We start from the raw sequence: 19,919 nt of genomic DNA, 5'->3' as shown, positions 1-19,919 counted from the left end.
AATAAACTTGTGACAATATTCTGTTTTTAAATCAGCCGAGTTAAGTGCATGTTGAATATAGTGCAGGTCTTTTTTTTTTTAAAGATTAACACCTACAGGCTGGAACAAAGATGATGTCAATCACTGATGCCAATCTGTTCATAAGTGGCTGTGATTAACCAAACAGACCCCAAAACACGACATAGTAGTTAGAGTACATATCGTACTAAGAAGAAAAACTGTACAGAAAGCACATTAAGGGATTAATGGGCATATTGTGCTTCCCTGTGATGTTCTTTATAAGTCTATGTGCATATGGTTTGTGACACTCATCAACACTCCTACTTTGATACGACACCAAGTTGGAGACTCTGCCTTAGAGTGGATTAAAGTGCTTTAAAGAACACTAGTCGAACAAACAAATGCTCTTTCGTTGAGATAAACCACAAACGTCTGGCACCTGTGTCTTTGTTTTGTATTAGTAGTTTACAGTATGATTCATATCTCAGGTTTTGAGCCACGGTTTCAGCTCAGATCAGTTTTTTGAGAGGTTTATTAAAAAAAAGAAAATGTTAAAAAGGTATTTTATGGAAAGCCTGATTATTAGGTCATTATTGGACCATGAAAAAAATTAATAAACTCTATTACTCTGATGTTTTTTCTGAAAAATTACCGATTTCACCAGAACAGCACGCTTTGACTAAGCGATAGAGTTTGCTTGACTCTAGATAGGTATTACAGTATAAGAAAATGGAAATCGTGATTTCGGTCTCAGTTTCGCAATGTATGAACCCCCCTCAGAAGAAATGTCAAACTGTGTCAAAACTGCTGTGTCTTTTGGAAACTTTGAGAAATAACTAAAGAAATAAATCTCATATTATCAACGTACATCAGCTTACAAAATGAAGCCACGTGTCACTGTTCAATCCTGTGCAACAGCATAACATGAAACAATGTGAACTTACACGATAACGCGGCGATTCAAAAACCAGTATTTACGGTGGTGTCGGTCGTAGCCAATCGGTAGTTGACGAATAAATGGTCTGCTCTTCTGCACTTCTGGGATGCTGTCCGCCACACCGGGTACCTTGTGTGCCACACACACCTCGCACTGCCACTCGTCCTCTGGTACTTCCTGCAGTGGCGGCTTGACACACTCCAGATGGTATACAGCTGAACATGTCTCACAGCACAGCAGGTCACCAAGGCGATGGCACACCCTGCAGTGGTCGTCGTACGCTACCACCCCCTCTGACATAAGCTCCTCTCGGGCAATGTTGGTTGCCAGGAACTGGTCCACCAAAAACTGAAGAACTTTAATTTTGCTATCCAATGGTCCGTAAGGGTAATCCTCATTTTCCTGGAAAGGTAAAATGTGCCGGTACTCTGGGTCACTCTCACAGTACGCCCGCACCACCTCCGGCCAAGTCATACCATCCACAAAATACAGAGTGGAGTTAACGGAGTCCTTCACGTCAGTGGGACCAAATGTGGTGTTAGAAGTGTCCTCTTCTCTGAGAATAGCTTTGAGCAAGGAGACGTGGGTCTCTGCCAACAGCGTGCATTGCTCTTGGCTGGCCAAAGCTGCACAGAAATCCTCAAAACGGAACGGAGAGAGCCGTAAAACTGTGCCAAAGTTGCGGAGCACCTCGTAGACGGCAGACACGTTGAGGAGCTGTGAGGTAGGAACAAGGAGGTCCTCAGAGGACTTGGGAAGCTCCAAGGAAGGAATGTCCTTTGCCTCATGAATAGGTGACCGTGGTTGCAGTGTCCGAGTCTTTTTCCGGCCTATGCAAGAAAAAAAAGGGGAAAAAAGTCAGGAGAGATGAGAGATGTGGTGAAAAAGCCAAAATCACAAAAAAGACATTACAAACACGACACCAAACTGTAACGAGCTACACTGTATGCAGTTTACCGTTAGTCATTACATCCTTATACCTTAATGTAGCAACACCCTTAAGGTCTTATTGACTTTGCTCTGTAATTTTGCAAGAATAAACTGTCTGCAGTAACACAGCCACAGAGAGATGCCCTTGGCAAACCCAGAGCAATCTGTGGAGATTCCTTCTTATAATTTCCGCTACAGGAGAACCCACAAGAAGCATCTTTTAAGTGCTATGAGTGCAACTGGCGAGCTCCAAGCCCAATAATCTCCTCTAATAAAAAAAACGGATGCAATAACACAACAGTAATAGAACTTTGCACCCTCCCCTTACAAATAGAAACAGGAGATGTGAGGAATTTTGAGGAATCACAACCTAGTATGGATGTGAGCTGGGCTATTTGTAACCAAGTGTGAAGAGCTGGGGAAGTGATCTTAAAGGCTGACAAAAATATCCTTGTCTTAGGATAAACACACTAAATGCTCCAAGTTGATTTATAAGCCTGCTTTTGTTACTGTTGAGGAAATGTGTGCAGGTGTTGCAGCATAAGCTGCATGTACTAAACCTGGGTATTCATTCTGGACAATCTCTGCCTACAGACCCATCTGAAAGAATAACTAAATAAACATGACACTGTGTAAAATGTAAGAAAAAGCAGGATGTAGGATTTAAACATATTTTTAAAAATCTATATTTGTTTGAATGTAGCACTAATACAAAAATATATAGCTGACAATGTGTATTTCTTCTTTATCATTTTAAAAATATACTCGTTTAAAATTTTAAGCCTGCATTTCAACAAAGTCGGCACACGGGACCGTTTCTCAAAGGATTGTATCACCTCTTCTTTTAACGGCATGTGGTGAGTGTTTGGGGAACTGGGGAGACAGACTGTTGTAGTTTTGGAAGCCAAATACTTTTCCACTTTGCTGCATATACATAAGAATTAAGCTGTTCCTTTGTTGCTTTTTTCATCTCATAAAGCTCCTCTTATTTGGTGACAGACCCAGACTGTAGGCAGGTTTTTCAGCACTGCCTTCTAGTAATAGATAGATAGATAGATAGATGACAGACAAAGGCACAGAAAGATGGTTGGATGGATGGATGAACATTTGCATTGCGCACTAATAACAAACTTGATAATTCCCCAATTCTTTAGTCATGATTTCCTATGAAGAAATTCAGATTTTGACAGATCAAACCCGTTTTCCACTTCACCTCACTCTTAAATGACTTCAGGTCAGGATCTTGTTATTGAGGGTTGGTTTTTTTTCCTTCTTTACATAGTAGAGTTTTAACTTTTGGGCTCCAGTGACAAACTATGTTCAAGATCACACTGATGTTCACAAGTGTTTCTGAGACCATTCAATCATTTCTACACTAAAATCATCTCTTTTTTTGGTTTCTTTAAAAATGCATTTCGCCGTCATGGCCACTCCTATTGCTTTTTGGCCTCATCCACGGCATACAGAGATTTCACCAGATTCCTCGAGTATTTGAATTTAATTATGCACAAATTCTTTACTATTTTGTCCATACAGTCTTGCAGAGTGCTCAAACCCTCCCTATATTTGATCAAGACTCAGTCTCCTGGGGATGCTTTATAGCCACCCATGTTACAAACATTAACATCATTAGTTGTGAGATGTTCTACAAACTCCTTTTTCCTCCAGGCATTTTCCAGTCTTTCTTTGCCCCAACTTCCGCCTTTCAAACACGTGATTAAAAAGTATGATATGATTTTTTAAGACTATTTTTTATATGTAGGCTTTAAATTATTTGTAAGTCATTGTTTTTATCCCACTGGATGTATTAAATATGTATAATCAGTGTAGTATTACTTTAAGTACACTGTTTTTATAACATTTGCATTACATGAATACACAATAGTGCGTGCAGATCTCACAGGCTCTTAAGTTTGACATGAGGTTTTCTTTCAAAACCCAAATAAATAACTCGATTATCAGCATTGCCTGTCATACTGTACAATTGGTGTAAGTGTGCTAGTCACTTTTTAGCAGCTGTATGTATGGTTGGCCTGATATTGTACTGTGGTTTAGAGGTGATGGGTAAACAGAGACTACAGCAATAAAACAATTAAATGGTCCAATAACGGCAGGCAGGAGGTTTAACTGAGCATCAAACACAGGGATTGAGTCCACAAATGGTGGACTGGCATATGCAATGTGTTTGAATTTACAATATGTGTCAGCCAGTGGACTGAATAATGCTTGTCTGTTGCTATTAGTCCTTCGAAAGCACATTCAGGGTAGGGACACAATGCTGCCATGTTCACACATCTATAGCAAAAGTAAACAGATTAATAGAAAGTCGAAAATTATGGGTGTATCCTTTGAAAAATGAATCCTGACCACTGCAGACAAAAGTGGAAAAAATATTTATATGTAAAAGAATAAAATCCAAATTCTATTATTTCTTTTCAGAGATCTGCATAAGCACAAGCTTGTGCTGTTGGACATACTGGAATGCACTCCTGAGTCCTCCTAATCCTATCTAGAATTACTTCCAGTAGTTGGCATACTGTTTCTAATGCATTGCATTGCATTACAGGAGTGTCAACTAATTTTTGCGCGCACAACTTTATTAAAGTGATCATTAAGTGGAAAAGAGATGAATTCAAAGCCCTTAATTGATAAACATGAGTGGTTACTATGGTAACGTCGACTACGTAATGAGCTGCTGTTTGCAACAAGTGAAAGAAAGAGCGGTTCTCTTCAAAACAAACGCCTGTCAAACTCATTTGGCAGCAATATGAACGAAAATATGTCTTGTGCAAATGCCCTGTAAAAAGCCTGAGTAAGGTCTACCGACTGTGCATAAAAATCTTTAAACTGCTCTTTTACTACGAACACTTACTGCACTTCACGTGGAAAAAGCACAACAATGCCCGATAAATCCGCTACAAACTGGAGACAATATTTACAAAACACGTGTTTGGCTACAGCGTCTCTCTTTGTACAAAGTTTCATTAATACGCACACATTTTTGGGGAAAAGGTGAATGAATGAATATAAAGTAACAAACGCTTTTCGTGCATCCTATTTCTCGGTGCGTATGAAAAGAAATCCAAGGCAGCGCGCGTGGTAATACCGTGCACGAGAGCACGAACAAAAAAATTTATTAATTACAAATTAATAACAGAAATGTGCTGATCCTTCAAAAGTCAAAAGCACGAGAGCCGGTTAAAGCGTGGAGCAGATTTGCAAACCAGCGATCAGGAGCACGGGGTAAACAAAGGCCCGTTTCTGAGTGCAAGCTCCATTTTGAACAATGCGGCTTGGTTTCTGTACTGAGCTAAAAATATAATGCACACTTTAAGTACTGCAAAACCCGGTTTCCTAAAGTGCGTGCACCTGCAAACGAACTTACCTGGGGTGCTCCCGAGTGTGCTGTGGCTTCTAAAACTACTCTCGGTACAGTAGCTGGCATCATCATCATCTGGTAGTTCCTCCACATAGTCAGAGTCGTTTCCCAAGGCCTCCTCTTCTTCAAGATCCGACGAAGGGTTGTCGTTCAGGAGTTCATCTTCGTCTGATCTGTAGCTTAAATTATCATCCTCCTCGTCGCTGTTGTCGTCGTAGACCACCTTGGTTTGAGGCCGCCTCACTCCGCCTCTACTGCCGCGGCCGCCTCTAGACCCCCTGCCTCTACCTCTGCCTCCTCTGCCCCGCGATGCAGCGGTAGCGGCGGTGGTGGAGGCTCCAACTTTCCTGCGGCCCCGGGACGAATGAAAGTTCTCTCGACCGGAGATTTCTGTATCTACCTCCACAGAGCCAGTGCCACAAACACCCCCACTTGCACCCCGTCCCCGACCCCTTCCTCTGCCCCTTCCCCGTCCACGCATCCCTCTACTCCTGCCGCCTCGAGAGCCACGGACTGGCCCGGGTGAACCTTCCCGCATCACTGCTGCTTGTTTGGGCGGCCTTCCTCTTCTCCCTCTCATTGTGGGAGAGAGTATCTTCTGTTCCGCTTCAATCTCGCTGCTTGAACGAGCGACGCACACCGGAGAAAAACGGGGAAGAAAAGGCCAACAGATCTGGCGACGGTTCCAGATAGGTCCCCACCAACCCCCAGTCTCTATTTGTGAGCGGAAAGCTCAAACTGAATGGCCGGTGTCCCGCTCTGGGTCGCCTGCAGACGCCATTTTTCTTCACCACTCTCCCTCCGTTGAAAACACAGCAGGCCCCAAAACTGCGTCAAGCTAAAACTCAGGTTAACAGTGGCTCAAAGCAGACGTAGAGCGCTAGCTCCTTCAAAATAAAAGCAACTAAAAGCAAAAAATTAAAACACTGACTATATACCCAGTTGAACAGAGCAGAGCAGCCGTTTAAAATGCAGAATATTATTTTTAATGCCACAGTGGGAGGCCATACATTTAAAAAAAGAGATTTAAGCGATTTCGCCTTAAGGACGTCGCTGTAGCATACACGGAAGTGATAGCGTCATTCTCGAACTTGATCTTAGCAGGCCTGAGTCTATTCGAGATCACGTGACTCACTATTCCACAATAGACGAAATTGCCGTGCTAGTTCATAAAATTGGTTATCCATGCAAAAGCTGTCCGTCAATAGTACTTTATTAGTGTTTGGTGCTTCTGTTGTGTGGTTTTAATCTCAGGTGGGTTGAGTGCACTCAGTAAAACATAATAATTCATTTTCGGCCCTGTCGCCATCGTCGTCACTGCAAAGCGAGGCGAGAAGATAATGCGTCCGACATTAAGCTCTTGTACATGGACACAAATATGCGCTCATTAAAGTTAATACCACACACCAATCACTTTGAAAATACCACGAATGTGTGAGAGCAGCTGCAATTTATTTAAGATACGAATGTATATTATATAACTTTAAAATCGTTACGCATTGTTTGCCAGTGTAGTCAGTTAACTTAAAAAGTAGTAGTGCTTATTAGCCTTTAAAGTATGTACAGTATGTACAGCGTAATAGTTGTAACTTGTTACCCTCTGGGTTGACTTTACAACTTGTATAGGTTAACTTGATTTTTTAATCTTTTCTGTCCGTTTTTTCTGTCACTTTGGATTGCTAATTCACCAGCAGACGGAACATAACCTTACCGCAGAACGGCTAAACATACAGAAAAGTGTCTTTTTTTTACCTCATATTATCCTGTAATACAAAACTCAACTAGGCAATAGCTATGGGGTTGTGTAGTGTGATATTGGTTCTAATAGACATGTGTGAGTAACGGTTGTCGTGGCCGAGTGGTTAAGGCGATGGACTAGAAATCCATTGGGGTCTCCCCGCGCAGGTTCGAATCCTGCCGACAACGAATCGTTCTTTTCTTTCACCACGAAGATAAGTTTGCGTTGATTATTGGCGGGAAATAATGGAAACACCAATCGATTGCCCTCATCTAGATTTATTCATCTTTACTTTTTAGCACCACATTCATTGATGGAAGAAAACTACAATTCAACTGGAGTTTCACTCAAAATCTTGCTAAATGCTCACCCTCAGTAACAGCCATAACAGTTTTCTTTTCACCTACTTCCACATACAGTACATTATATATATTTATATATTTTAGTACACTTAATGAAAGTGATATTTTAATCTTAGTCAAAATGAACACTACAAACTTTTAAACCTAAAACTTTAATTAAGCTGATATCTGACAGCAGCTTTTAATAAAAATAAAGACAAATGAATTCACATGTGTTCATCATCGTTTTTAATATTAAACATAAAAGGTTTTCACAACAGTTTTCAGCTGTGTAATGACACATACAAAAATAAGTCATCAACTCTCACAGTTCTAAAGGCAAAGCCCCAATATTAACATTACAATCTCACACCATACTGTTGCATGAGGTGGCTTCTGCATTAAACTTTTACAAAACCAGAAATTAAGCGAATTGTCAAATATTTTGACGACTTAAACAAGTTAAAACATGGTTAAAAGAGAGCCGCAACTTTTTCAAGGCCTACACATCTGGATAGCAAACGTCTGTGGCAAAAAAAAGCACTCAAGAATAATAACCGTGAAATCATTTTATCTAAAAGGTTGGAAGAAGATGGTGTTATGAATGATTAAAATTATTTTGTACACATTCTAAAACAGCTCAATGATTTCAATGGAGTACTGTCCGATGCTCTCCTTCGCCTTCATTTTACGGAGTTCTTGAAGGCTTCCCTCAATTTTTCCAAGCTCAGAAACCAGTCTCACCTGAGGATACAAGAAAGCATTTTTTAAAATAAGCTTGCAGTAATAAGCACAATGCTGACACACAAAATAGGTATTATTAAAATTAACATGCAGCTGATTACTGAGCAGATAAAAGGAATAACTGTTTGTTACCTGAGATTTAACAAATCTGTGGAGGTTCAGCAGCAAGCCTTTAGCTTCTGGAGTCATTACTAGCACCGTAAAATGAGCATCCAACAGCAAACACACCCAATCCATGATCTACAATCAAACAAAGCAACGCACAGTGAGCATTTCTTTTTCTTCTTTTCTTGTTTTGCTCCAACAGGAAAACCAGATTTTTTGCATTCAATAATTTGTGTACAACAATTTTGTGCCAAACTCCAGTAAAGTATTTTTATTATTCAGGCATAAATAATTACAAGCGCAATAAAAATCGTGCGTCTCCAGTGATTGCATTTCTTTTAATCTCTCTTGTAAATGTTTACACTGCGTGTATGTGCCGTGGGAGAACTAACCCACACCCAGGTGAAAATAGGTCCACAGCATCCATACAGGAAAATCTGTCAGCATGGTTGATAAAATGTTTTTTCTGTCACTTAATATTTCTTGGCGTACAGATAATAGCTGCACTGACACAGCTGCAAGGAACCCTGGCATTATTGTTTTTTATGTGTTGAGTTCTAATAAAATGCAGTCTGAGCTTCATCTAAGTCGTATTTATAAGCAACCTCAATCTGACTAAACCAATAACAGTCAATTTTTTCACATCTTTATTCAACAAATGAAATAATCATCCACACTACAGGTTGGAAAACCTAACTGAACCTCTGTGCTAAAGATTTCTTTAAAAACTATGTAAAGGGTGGTTGGTGGGAACAATACCTTTATCACAACAACTTTTACAGGGCCTTGGGAAGAAGCTTTAGAGAAACATTAGGAGTGAGGCATAAATAATTTCCAAAGATGTGAGTCTAAGTACTAACAGTTGCTCTCAGTGACACATTTATAGGAAAATTATTACATTTATTATGATTTTTAATCATTTCCCTTTGAGGTCTGGACTACAGGCTGGTAAAAACAAAGGTTATTCACAGGCATTTAGAGGCTCCTGGGTTTCTTAAGTAGAGGAGAAAATGCCAAAGACCCTGAACAACTCTACACCATCACCTGTTTCACCCATCAACAGAGGGAATACACAGATTTCATGCAATCCAGTTCATCTTTTTAAACTCAAAGTATCACTATTTAAATTATTCAGACAAGCTGATTTGTCAAAGCTGTTGCACCAATATTTAAGGTGCGCTGACGGATTCACTCATGCAAGAAAATATCTGACCTCTTTCATTTTTTTAAAATTTTTTTATAGTCCACAGATGGAGACAAGTAGATGGAGATAAGACTGGAGAGACAGCTGTCTTTATAAACCCTAAATATAATTGTGGGATTATAGTTGACCGACATATTGAAATCTGCCACCATTAGAATTGCTATTTCTCAACGGCAACACCAAGGCTCAATTCACTTCTATACTTCAACAACTACGGTGCAGTCCATTTATAGAACATGAGTTTGTGGTAGAAATTTTCAACTGCAATGCCCCCTCCAGTCGGAGCAGCCCCACCAACCCCAAATCAAGACGGCAGTGGTGCAAGCAAAAGAAATTGTAAAACTGTGTGCTAACCAACTAAACAAATTGTATTTTTTCTTGCGTTTACAACTAGGCTGTTTGAATGCTCTCGTGTCATGAGTGGCATCACTCCTAGCTTCGACATCCGAGGCAAATGAGCCAGGAGAAATATTCTCCAAATGCTGCGGGTTAGATTGTGATAATGTTTGAGGCTGATCTCATTGCAGGTTTGCTCACATTTCCCACTTAAATCAATAACACAAAAATTTCCCCCCCAACTGACTCACAAAAGAGTACTTATTTTTCCATTCTGCCCATTACTGCTTAGATTTAATTTAATCAACCAATCGTGCTTCTTTTAAAGAATGGATCATACCAAGCAATGGGTCAACACCTCGTCATTAAGATACAACTTTTAGCCCCTTAAGCCAAGACAAAGATGTCTAATCACACAATTAAATGAAGAAATAAAGTTTGGAAAGTTTCACAAATGCCAGCTAGACATTTGTGGGATGGCCTGAAAGGTGCTTTTCATTTAAATCGGCCCTAAAAGTACTGATGAACTGAAATGATTTTGTGGGCAGGAACGATCCAAATTCCCTCCTCGTGCTTGTGCTGTAAAGTGCTCCATGAAACACCTCCTTCCAATGGAGGTTCCACAAATTGCTAAATTCAACAGTTTGGTAAGCAATTTTTAGAGTGCACTGAGTGCTTACATCAAGTGTTCAATAAACTGTAACTTGGAAGACTGCATGTAAAGCAAAGCCATCCTAATTGCTTATTTGGACACAGATACAAACCTGACTCAGACTTGGTGATCTAAATCCCTCCATCTGTGGGAAAGCATCCTGGGAATATTTTAGGTATAGAAATTGCAGGTACTGGAGGAAAAGCTGGTTGGAAGAAAAAGAAAATGGCAAATATCAGAGTTGTTTGGGATTAAAGCACTGTCTAGTTTTTTTTAGAGAAGTGGAATAATTTGATAGCAGTTACTTACCATGACATGTTGAGAGGAAAGATCTTTTAGGTGTGGGAGGAGAAAGGTGTCACTGTACGGTGTCTGCAAGATCTCATTTCTATGCAGCTCCAGTTAAGACCCAATACTTTTAGATTTTCATGCATTTTTACATTTAAATTATTACACAACCACTTTGCAAAACTGCAGCTTAACTAACAACAAAGACTGTCGGATATTTAAGCTGAATGCAAGAAGCTGTGAGGACAACAGAACAGAATGGTGACGATGTCTGAGTGCTGGGAGGATACATTAGAACAGCCTTGTGTAATCCCACTGGACAACTGAGTTGTGAAGGAGCTGAGGCCTTCTTCTTCACGTCTTCAGCTCTGGTCTGACGGTCATTGACGACTGACGAAGTGGGGCTAAAACCATTCTGCAAGCCAGCCTCTGCACGATCTCTCGTGATTAGGTTTTCCATAAACTCGACGCTGTCAGGCTCCAGGCTCACCTTCTCTGCATCAACATCTGGTATACTGCATGAAACAGAACAAAAACAACTTGCATTAATAGAACATAATGCTATGTCAGGCCACGAATCAGATTATTAAAGGGAACCTATAATCCCAATTCCCATCTCTAAGTTTAGATTCTCGTACTCCACTAGGGTAGCTATGCATGATTCACAGTTCATAATAATCATTTATCTTATGCTTAACCGCAGCGTTCTGAAATGAGACATTTTAACTCCTTGCCCTTTGAGGCTACTTTCTTCAGACTCATTGCATCTCACAAGCAGGCTTGAATGTCAGGTGGGTGGAGTTTCTCTGCTTTTAGTGAGAGGTGTGTGGCTGAGATGGCCATGTTAAAGTCACCTGCATTTGAGATACACTCACCAGCCACTTCCATACATCTAAACAGCCAATCACTTGGCAGCTGCTCACTGTATTTAGGCAAACATACATGGTCAAGAAGACTTGCTAAAGTTCAAATGAAGCAGGTCATCAGGTCAGAATGAGGAAATCATAGCTTTGCTGTTATACACAATGCCGTTTGGATTTTTTTAATGCATTTATTACTTCACTATAAGATGGATTCTAGGGCTGGGCCATATCATAACATTCAGGGTAATACCAGTATAATGTTGGGCAACGATAAGAAAATGAAATATCGCGATAGAATATGGGTAAAACGCGCATGCGCAGTGCCTTTGTTTTCATACGCACATGGCGGAAAAAGCATGGCGGTGATGGAGAATGAGAAGGGCGAACGCAGATCGTTGAATGAAACAGATGAACCAGAACTGGTTTGTAAAAAATGCTGCAACTTCAGTGGTGTGGAACTGGTTTAGCTTTCGTCCATCAGACACACAACAAAGCACTATTTTTGGTAGCGCATGCTAGCGAGCAGGTCGTTATTACCGTGTTTTTTGGAAAATACGGCACACTTCAAATCAATCCTTTGATTTTTCTGAAAATCGACAGTGCCCCTTATAATCCCGTGGGGCTTATGTATCAATTCTGGTTGTGTTTACTGACCTCGAAACGATTTTATGTCGTACACGGCGCTTGAAAATCTGTCAGATGTTTTAGTACGACTTTGCTAAGCTACGAACCTGCACCGCTTGATGGATTGTTGGAGCATTACGGCTACCGTAGGCAGGAGCCTCGCGGAGTGATACGTACTGTGCTTCAACATAATATTACAGTGTTGTGTGTGCGTAACCTCTTGTAAGTTTTGTGGATATTATACATGGTTATGCTGAGGATATGTCGGCCAATTTCCACTGGAAATGCCTTTTGGTTAAACTGTCAGCAAGGAATTTGCATTTGCACTGTTGAATTTTTATATAACTTCATAAAAAACAGCTGCTTCTTTAAGTGAAAATACATTGATGGGTTTTTTGCACTAATAAAGTTGTGGAGTTGTAAAGTGTTTTGTCTAGTGTCAATTATATCGTCAGTTATATCGTTGTCGCAAAATTTTCAAATGTATATCGTGATAAATATCTTTGGTCATATCGCCCTGTGCTAATGGATTCTATGGCAAAAAGCTCAAACCATCTCAAATTGGTTTCTTTAACATGATAGTGAGTTTACTGTACTCCAATGGGCTCCACAGTAACCACAGCTCAACCCAACAGAACACCTTTGGCATGTAGAGAGACAGGATGGATGTACAGCCAACAAATCTGCAGCAACTATGTGATCCTCTTATGCCAATACGGACCAAACTCTCAAAGGGACATTTCCAGGACCTTTTTGAATCTGCGCCACAAAGAATTACGTAAGGCAGTTCTGAAGGCAAAAGGGGATTCCTGGTACTACTTTGGTATACTTAACAGTGTCTCCAGTGAGTGTATATGTGGCAGAGATAAGGACAAACATGGAAGTCCACTTTAAAATACTACTGCAACTGTATGCATACCAAAAGTAAGAATACCGTTAGCATGCAAAGGACACTGGCAGATCACTTACTGTCCATAAACTGGAATTTGTACATAAGTTGTTGCACAGTTAAAAACAGCCTGTCTTACCTGATGAATGCCTTCAGGCAGGCACAGGTAACAGCTTCAGGAATGTCAGGGAAGAACTGCAAGCAGAGCTGACACAGGAAGTAATCCTTCTTCTCAAGGGCCAGAAGCACAAGGTCAGGACACACACTGTTGAATGCAATGACGGCACATAGTTATATTCAATTGCTCACTCGTTGAATATTTCCATCTGTATGCAAGAAAACAGTTTGGGGTTTCCTTCATGTTTCCCACATTAGAGTACAAACCTATTTTATGGTACCTTATTAAAAATGTAAACTACATTAAAAGAATATAAAATAAATTCTACACACTAAAAGAGTTTTGAGAGTCAATATTTTTTCCATCTACCTTATCTCACTTGCCATACATACCTGTGGCAAAGGCACCGAGTGTGAACCAGCTGTGCCAGCGTGCTAGAAGAGTAGAAGGCTGGATCGGCAAGACTCCGGGACACGAGGGTTAATGCAAGCTGTCCCACTGAGGGCTGCAGGTCCTGGAACTCTGCCCTGGTCAGGAACCCCTCCACCTCTTTCTGGATCTCTTCCACTGGTGCTGTCTAAGAGGGAAAATAAATATATTTTTTAAATTCAGAATTGTTTGGTATAATTCTGTTGCGCTGAAGCATACAGAACGAAAGCTGTGTCATAAAAATAAGTCACGTTTTTACCTTGATGAGCTCTAATACTTGGTCAGTTGTTAAATTAGTTGTTGACTGGGACTTACGGGTCGTTCTCTGTATGGAAAAACAGAAGAATCAAATTAAGGATCTACCACACAACACTGGTGTCTCACAGATAAGTTTAATAAATAAATATTACTATATTTTTTCAGTAGTTCGTAATATTTCTTCTTACTATTTAGAGTACCTTATTTCAGTAATTCCAAATGTTATGCAACATTATTTTTTCTTTTAATGTCATTAGAGATTTAAACAGAACGACAAAGAAACATGTTTCCCATTATCATATTATATAACTCTTTTATATAAAGGTTTTACAAACAGGAACAATGTTAAGGCTTCTGCCATAAGCCGTTCGTCTCTGCAAGAGTGTGGACAATGACAAACTCACAGTTCGCAAAAACACTTATCCAACTTACCGTCCTCCTCGTTTCTGCAGATTTTGAGGGCTGAGCTTTTTCACCGTGAAGAATGTTATTCCAAGACGGCACAGAATTCGGAGTCTTCGACTCTGTGGTTAAAAAACAAACAAAAGAGTATTGAGTGAACACAATTTCTCATGTAAAAATGGGAATCAGAGATATAATTTTGAGTCGAGCGAGAGTATAACATGTTTGATTCAGCTCACCTTCAGTCTTTGTATGTTTTAATTTTCCCAGGGCAGAGGCAAGAGAAGATTTGGGGCACTCGAAGGGTATAATGGAGAGGGTTTTCCCATGTGGAATAAATACCTTGTTGGAATAACTCCAAAGCTGTATGAGAGACAATAAAATCAACATAAAGATGATGCAGACATAGTTCAAAACTGTTGCTACATATTTGTGTCTAATACACTGGTTTTAAGATTGTAAACTGCTATAAAGTTGTGAGAAGGGACAGTGAGCCCCGTCACAGTGGAGTGCAGACACAGTGCTCTACCAAAGTCATACAGTCCTCCATCAGCACCCAGCAGCTGGAAGGACAGGGAACCTTGGCCCACACTTAATAACAATGAAGCCTGAGCACGTGTGATTGCTGTCGTGTGAGTATGAAGTAATCAGTCACTTTTAAAGATTAGGCTTTACTATTGTGAATGATGACTTAGCACTAATGTAAGTCACAATTTCTGAGTAGCATTATTGCTTTAAAATTTATTGCTTCATCCTAGTCAAAAACCAGGACAGTTAAATAAATAAACAAACTTTATATTCTGTTTGGGTCAATGCATTCCTACCTGTCCGTAGATCTTTCCAGCCATCTCTTTTCCAGCCTGAAGCGTCTGAAAGTTGGTATTCCAGATGCAAAGAAAGTCTAAAATAACACAGGCAGAGAGACATTCAGGAACTACAGACACCCAGATCAGATACTTCATTTTTGATCTGACAGATATCTTTTAGGCCAGAAAGCTAGCATGTTAACCAAGCATTCATTTCAGTTCTAATAACTTCAACCTGCAAAACCACTTCAGCTTCAGAACTTTTCTTTAGCCACTGAATAAAATCCAGACACTAGAAACCACATTTAGGCCAGCTAACCCATTATTTACTATATTTAATTACTTAAAAACAAAGGGCAAAACAACATAGCATCAAGTGATAGCTGTTTACACCGCTATTACTATTATTTGTGATCTTGGCAAAAAGAGAAGAAATAACTAGCTAAGACTAAACAAGCAGAGTTGAGTTTTACGTTTTTTTAACTGATTAACTAAGACATAAAAGACAAGCAGGTAGGAAAATAACAGCTCTACATTTCATCAGTATGATAACTGTGCTACTAAAAAATAAAGCCGCTGTTTCCATGCCAACTCCCTACAAGGGCTTACTGAAAGCCTTGATATATAAAAGACTAATTTCAAGAGGATTTGCCATGCACAGTATGGTACTTGTAGAGGAGTTAAAGATCTTTATTTTAGATATTGTAATTTAACAGCATTTACCTTTACCACCTCCAGCAGAGGGATGTGGAACCCCAACAACAGCTACATGGGCTTCATCCAGAGCCATGGCCGACGCTGCCTCCAGCTGGCCATCACCAACAGGAAGACCCAGCAGCAGGCTACGGGGCAGGGGTAAGGCCTGGACCCCCTCTTCAGTCCCGAGGCCCCGCACGGAGAGCACACTCTGGTACACGTGACCATTAGGGTCTAAATGTGAGAGAAATGTTTAAACATTAGCAATACTACATACTGCATACCTCACCAACTGTGTGTTTGTGTAATTTAGCTTCATACATGTAGAGTGCACCACTTATTTACATCAGATTATCAAACTGTGAGCAATTGGAGAAGAGTGCATTCACAACTAACTGAAGTGAGAGAGCAAAGGGGATCTTATTCACAGTAGTGGACCTTCACTACACGTCTTATTTTAAACTGCTAATCCTTCAAAAGTGTCCCAAATCAGCTCAGCAGTACTGTTCAGAGGAGGGGGACTAGGGGCCTTTTGAGTACAAGTTTAAACTTAGTTACTTAAGGGATGTCATTTTTTTTTAAAGTCACATTTTTATAATTGTTGATGACCCTGATGAAGGAACACAGCTGTACGTTTTTACACTCCCACCCCCTGTAACTGGCTTACAGTGCCAGTAATTATCTTTTCCAAATTCCATAGCATATGGCCTCAAGCACCAACATTCAAAATGTTCTGACAGGAAAGTGTGGCTTACAGAGATAAAGGAGGCAGATGTGCTTATCCCTGTAAGTGGCAGAGAAGCTCAGCGGGGAGAGACCAGGTTCTTCTCTCTCAAGCCGGTACCTCTGTACAGAGTTAGGGTTCAGTCTCTGCAAGTAGAGAAAATGCTCTCCTTTCTGCGGGGAGACAGTGACAGTCATGTTGGGCAAAAGCAAGGACATTAGCTGTGTTGCAAAAGCAATGAGCACTTAAAACTAAATCCACTTGAAACTTTTAGCCCATCAAGTATTTTACCTGTTCAGTTGTGATGATGATAAACTGCTGGGTCTCTGCCACTATGATGGTGCTCCACCTGCAGAGAAAAAAAAAAAAAAGGGGGGGGGGGGTTAAAAGTTAACATGTTGCACTCAAGTACAGCTCTAGAATAAGGTCAACATAAAGTTTGCCAAATGACATCGACCTGATGGCTTCTTCTTGAGCTAGCACCTCCTCTATGGGCTGCTGCGGAGCAGCAAGGAGAGAGTCCAGCAGTCTCACAGCTCCTCTCTGAAACAAGACCACAGGCTCCCCTCCATGTGTACAGTGAACCTTCCAGACATCTGAAGAAACCTGGAGAAAAAGCACACGGAAAAGGCAGAAGTGTTCACGTCTGTCAATAACACACTAGTTAATTCATTATTTTCAGGTTAATTGCTCTAAATACCACTGAGAATTTTAGGAGCAATGTGCAATTTAACATCATCAGCAGGTCTACAGTGGTTCTTATGTGTTTTGTTGCTCTCTCCAAGTCTTAAGTACATCAGACAGGCTCATACTGTCAATCTTTTTAAATCTTATCTTAAAACGCATTTTTATTTACTGGCTTTTAATACAGCATGAGAGTTGTTTGTTAATTCATATTTGGTGTTTGCTTTTAATACTCTAAGTTGTTTTATTATGCACGTTGTATTCTTGTACAGCACTTTGGTCAACGCTCCTGTTGTAATTAAATGTGCTATATAAAATAATTAAACTATTAAAACCAGTCTTGCTGTGGAGACGGTGAGCAGTGGACTCTACAACAATCTGTACTAAAATATTTACACCAGTGGAGAGGAGATACCCTTAGAGCTGGGATTGTGTGTTTTGTTGTAGTCTTCATTTCTGTTCTTGGTGGTAGAAGCGGGGTGGCTGTCTACTGTCTACATCAATGTATATGTTCGGACTTACTGTTGCTTTGAAGGCTTTGTCCAATAGTATGTCATCTTCCTTCCAAATTCTTATCACCTTAAAGAAACAACATCAAAAACAAGCAGATCACTGGAGACATCTTTGAACTGATCTCATATACGAAATACAGATACTGCCTATTGAAAGAGGGATGCACATATATGTTGGCCGATAGACTTTTTTTTGACTGATACTGGCCCTTCACAAAATAAAATAGTGTTTACCTATTGTGCCTATAGTGACTGATTCTGCTCCCAAGTCGATTTTATAGTAACTAAATGGTTGTTCTTGATAATATCCACCCCTTTTCATCATAGTACACCTAACTGTCAATGGCTGCTTTAGCAGGATAACGCCCCATGTCACAAAGCTGAAATCATCTATAACTGGTTTCTTAAACATTACAGTAAGTTTACTGTACCCAGTGGGCCACACAGTCACCTGATCTCAATCTAATAAAGCACCTTTTGACTGTCATGTTTATACAGACCAAAACCTCTGAGTAATGTTTTCAGCACATTGTCGAAGAATTAAAGTAGTGCTGAAGGCTAAAAAGTCTCCAACTTTGTATTAGTAAGATGTACCTAATAAAAGTGTCCAGTGAGACACTGCAGCAACCAAAGCAGTCACCAAAGCCTACCTTGTTGTCTGTTACTGCCACATATTCGTTGGTTTGTGAGTTGAAGACTGCCGGGCACGTCAGTTTTTGTCCTTGTTTCACTGTCCAGCTCCCCAGCGGCTTCTGGTCTGACACCTTTCAGGCCATAAAACAAAGGGATAATTAATAAAGAGGTGATGTTTCACATAGCTTCTATTTAGCCATACACACGCAGTGCAGAGTTATGTAAAGACTGTTTGCTACAACCACATCTTTTACCGCTGTGAACGGATCTCAAAAGACTTGATAAAGATCTGATAGACAGTTTACCTTATTCAGGACACACACAGCAGTAACTTTAGCTATTTTAACTACACTGTAATGCGTTTAGCTTATCCAAACAACGAGGCTTGACACGCTCATTCACGTTGGAGAAAACGAGGATAAGACATGCAGCCTTATTGTCAAGCCGTTTTTATCGCATGCAAAACAACGAGTTAGCCGCTGAAGCTGCCCCCCCAGAGAAGTCACATTTTAAAGGTATACACGACTTGTGATGTCTGTAGCTAACTTTAGCAAACATTTGACTGTCATATTCGAATAGCAAGTTTACAAAACCAATGTAAAACATTTACTGCCGAGTTTCACTTAAAAGACACATAATAAGATATAAGACAGCTTTAAATGCATGTTCGGTTTCGTCTAACGCTCTGGTTCCAACGCTGCTGGCCAGAAAACCGGAGGATGCTAACACGAGTCGCACTGATCAGCTGGCCCAGGTTAGGGGAGCCTCCTGAAAGCTAATTTTAAACGTTACCTTGTACAGAGTCACTGATCTGGTTGAATCCGTGACCACGACATGATCGCGATCTCTCTCCTCTTCGATCCCTTGAATGCCTGAACTTGACAGATTTTGATCTGGAACAAGCCCACACAACGTGTATCCTTCATACAGCGCTGCCATGCTGGACGAGAAGAACTCGTTGGATCTCGCGAGAATACAGATGAACTGACGCACCGGATCCACGAGACTTCTGTCACTGCGGCGGGATCTTGTTTTGCGCCCCCCCCAAAAGAAAAAAAAAGAAAGAAATAAGAAAAAACGAAAAACTTAATTTTTTTTTTAAGTTTTGAGACATTTGAAAACACTTTTAATATTTTTTTTTACCCAATGATTAATTTTAGATATATAGAACTTATTGGATGAGGCTTTATTTTGAACACGTTACGATAATACAAAAACTAAACAAGGAAAACGGTAATTAAAGAAGTAGAAAGAAGTCCTCATCCTACTCCTCACCAGTCATCACCTTTCTATGTCATGTCATATCACGAATTTGTGTATGTGCTTGTATATAAACACGTGCACACATATTTTGCAACGTTGATAATATTACAATACAATACAATACAACTTTATTTATATTGCACATTTAAAACCGAAGGTACACCAAAGTGATTCAGAACAAAGTTAAAAACAACAGATATAAGACCATAACAGAGTACAAATAAGCTAACAAATGAGAAACGCTGGTTAAACAAAAAATGCACATAAAATAAGAAATAAAACATCAGAGCATAATTTAGAAGATAAAATCACCGAGTATTCAGAAATATAAGGTGGGGGTATTGATACAGTGGTACATCAAGAG

At 40.1% G+C, this 19,919-nt stretch overlaps 2 protein-coding genes across 6 annotated transcripts in view; both read right to left on the bottom strand.

The window, feature by feature from the left end:
* The window catches only part of LOC309708401 (nucleosome-remodeling factor subunit BPTF-like), a 57,362-nt gene extending 51,096 nt beyond the window's left edge, over positions 1 to 6,266 (bottom strand). For all 5 annotated transcript variants that reach the window (XM_082536397.1, XM_082536398.1, XM_082536400.1 and 2 more), the window contains exons 1-2: positions 5,253 to 6,266; positions 945 to 1,767 (exon numbers count right to left, since the gene is read on the bottom strand). In XM_082536397.1, coding sequence (XP_082392523.1) covers positions 945 to 1,767; positions 5,253 to 5,826 — 1,397 coding nt within the window. In that variant the 5' untranslated portion in view covers positions 5,827 to 6,266. The remainder of the gene's footprint in view (positions 1 to 944; positions 1,768 to 5,252) is intronic.
* A 1,291-nt stretch (positions 6,267 to 7,557) lies between these two features.
* Positions 7,558 to 19,302, bottom strand: nol11 (nucleolar protein 11). Its single transcript, XM_082536034.1, has 18 exons — positions 19,085 to 19,302; positions 18,310 to 18,423; positions 17,670 to 17,726; positions 16,921 to 17,069; positions 16,755 to 16,812; positions 16,495 to 16,636; positions 15,767 to 15,973; positions 15,062 to 15,138; positions 14,477 to 14,600; positions 14,268 to 14,359; positions 13,837 to 13,902; positions 13,541 to 13,725; positions 13,170 to 13,295; positions 10,945 to 11,169; positions 10,676 to 10,754; positions 10,479 to 10,571; positions 8,202 to 8,309; positions 7,558 to 8,069 (listed from the first exon to the last, which is right to left on the bottom strand). Exons 1-18 carry the CDS (start codon positions 19,229 to 19,231, stop codon positions 7,956 to 7,958), a joined length of 2,163 nt encoding a protein of 720 aa, XP_082392160.1. The 5' UTR covers positions 19,232 to 19,302; the 3' UTR covers positions 7,558 to 7,955.
* Between the last annotated feature and the right edge of the window lie 617 nt (positions 19,303 to 19,919).

This window comes from Aulonocara stuartgranti, assembly GCF_965226115.1.
Source record: "Aulonocara stuartgranti genome assembly, chromosome: 6".
NCBI classification, from domain to species: Eukaryota; Metazoa; Chordata; class Actinopteri; order Cichliformes; family Cichlidae; genus Aulonocara; species Aulonocara stuartgranti.
This window is presented reverse-complemented; position numbering and strand designations above follow the sequence as displayed.

Coding starts and splice junctions, on each gene's coding strand:
- nol11 (XM_082536034.1), bottom strand. CDS start 19,231: ATGGCAGCGCTGTATGAAGGATACACGTTGTGTGGGCTTGTTCCAGAT. Junction 14,601..15,061: donor CTGGAAAGATCTACGGACAG/GTAGGAATGCAT, acceptor TCTCTCATACAG/CTTTGGAGTTATTCCAACAA. Junction 14,360..14,476: donor AAAACATACAAAGACTGAAG/GTGAGCTGAATC, acceptor TTTTAACCACAG/AGTCGAAGACTCCGAATTCT.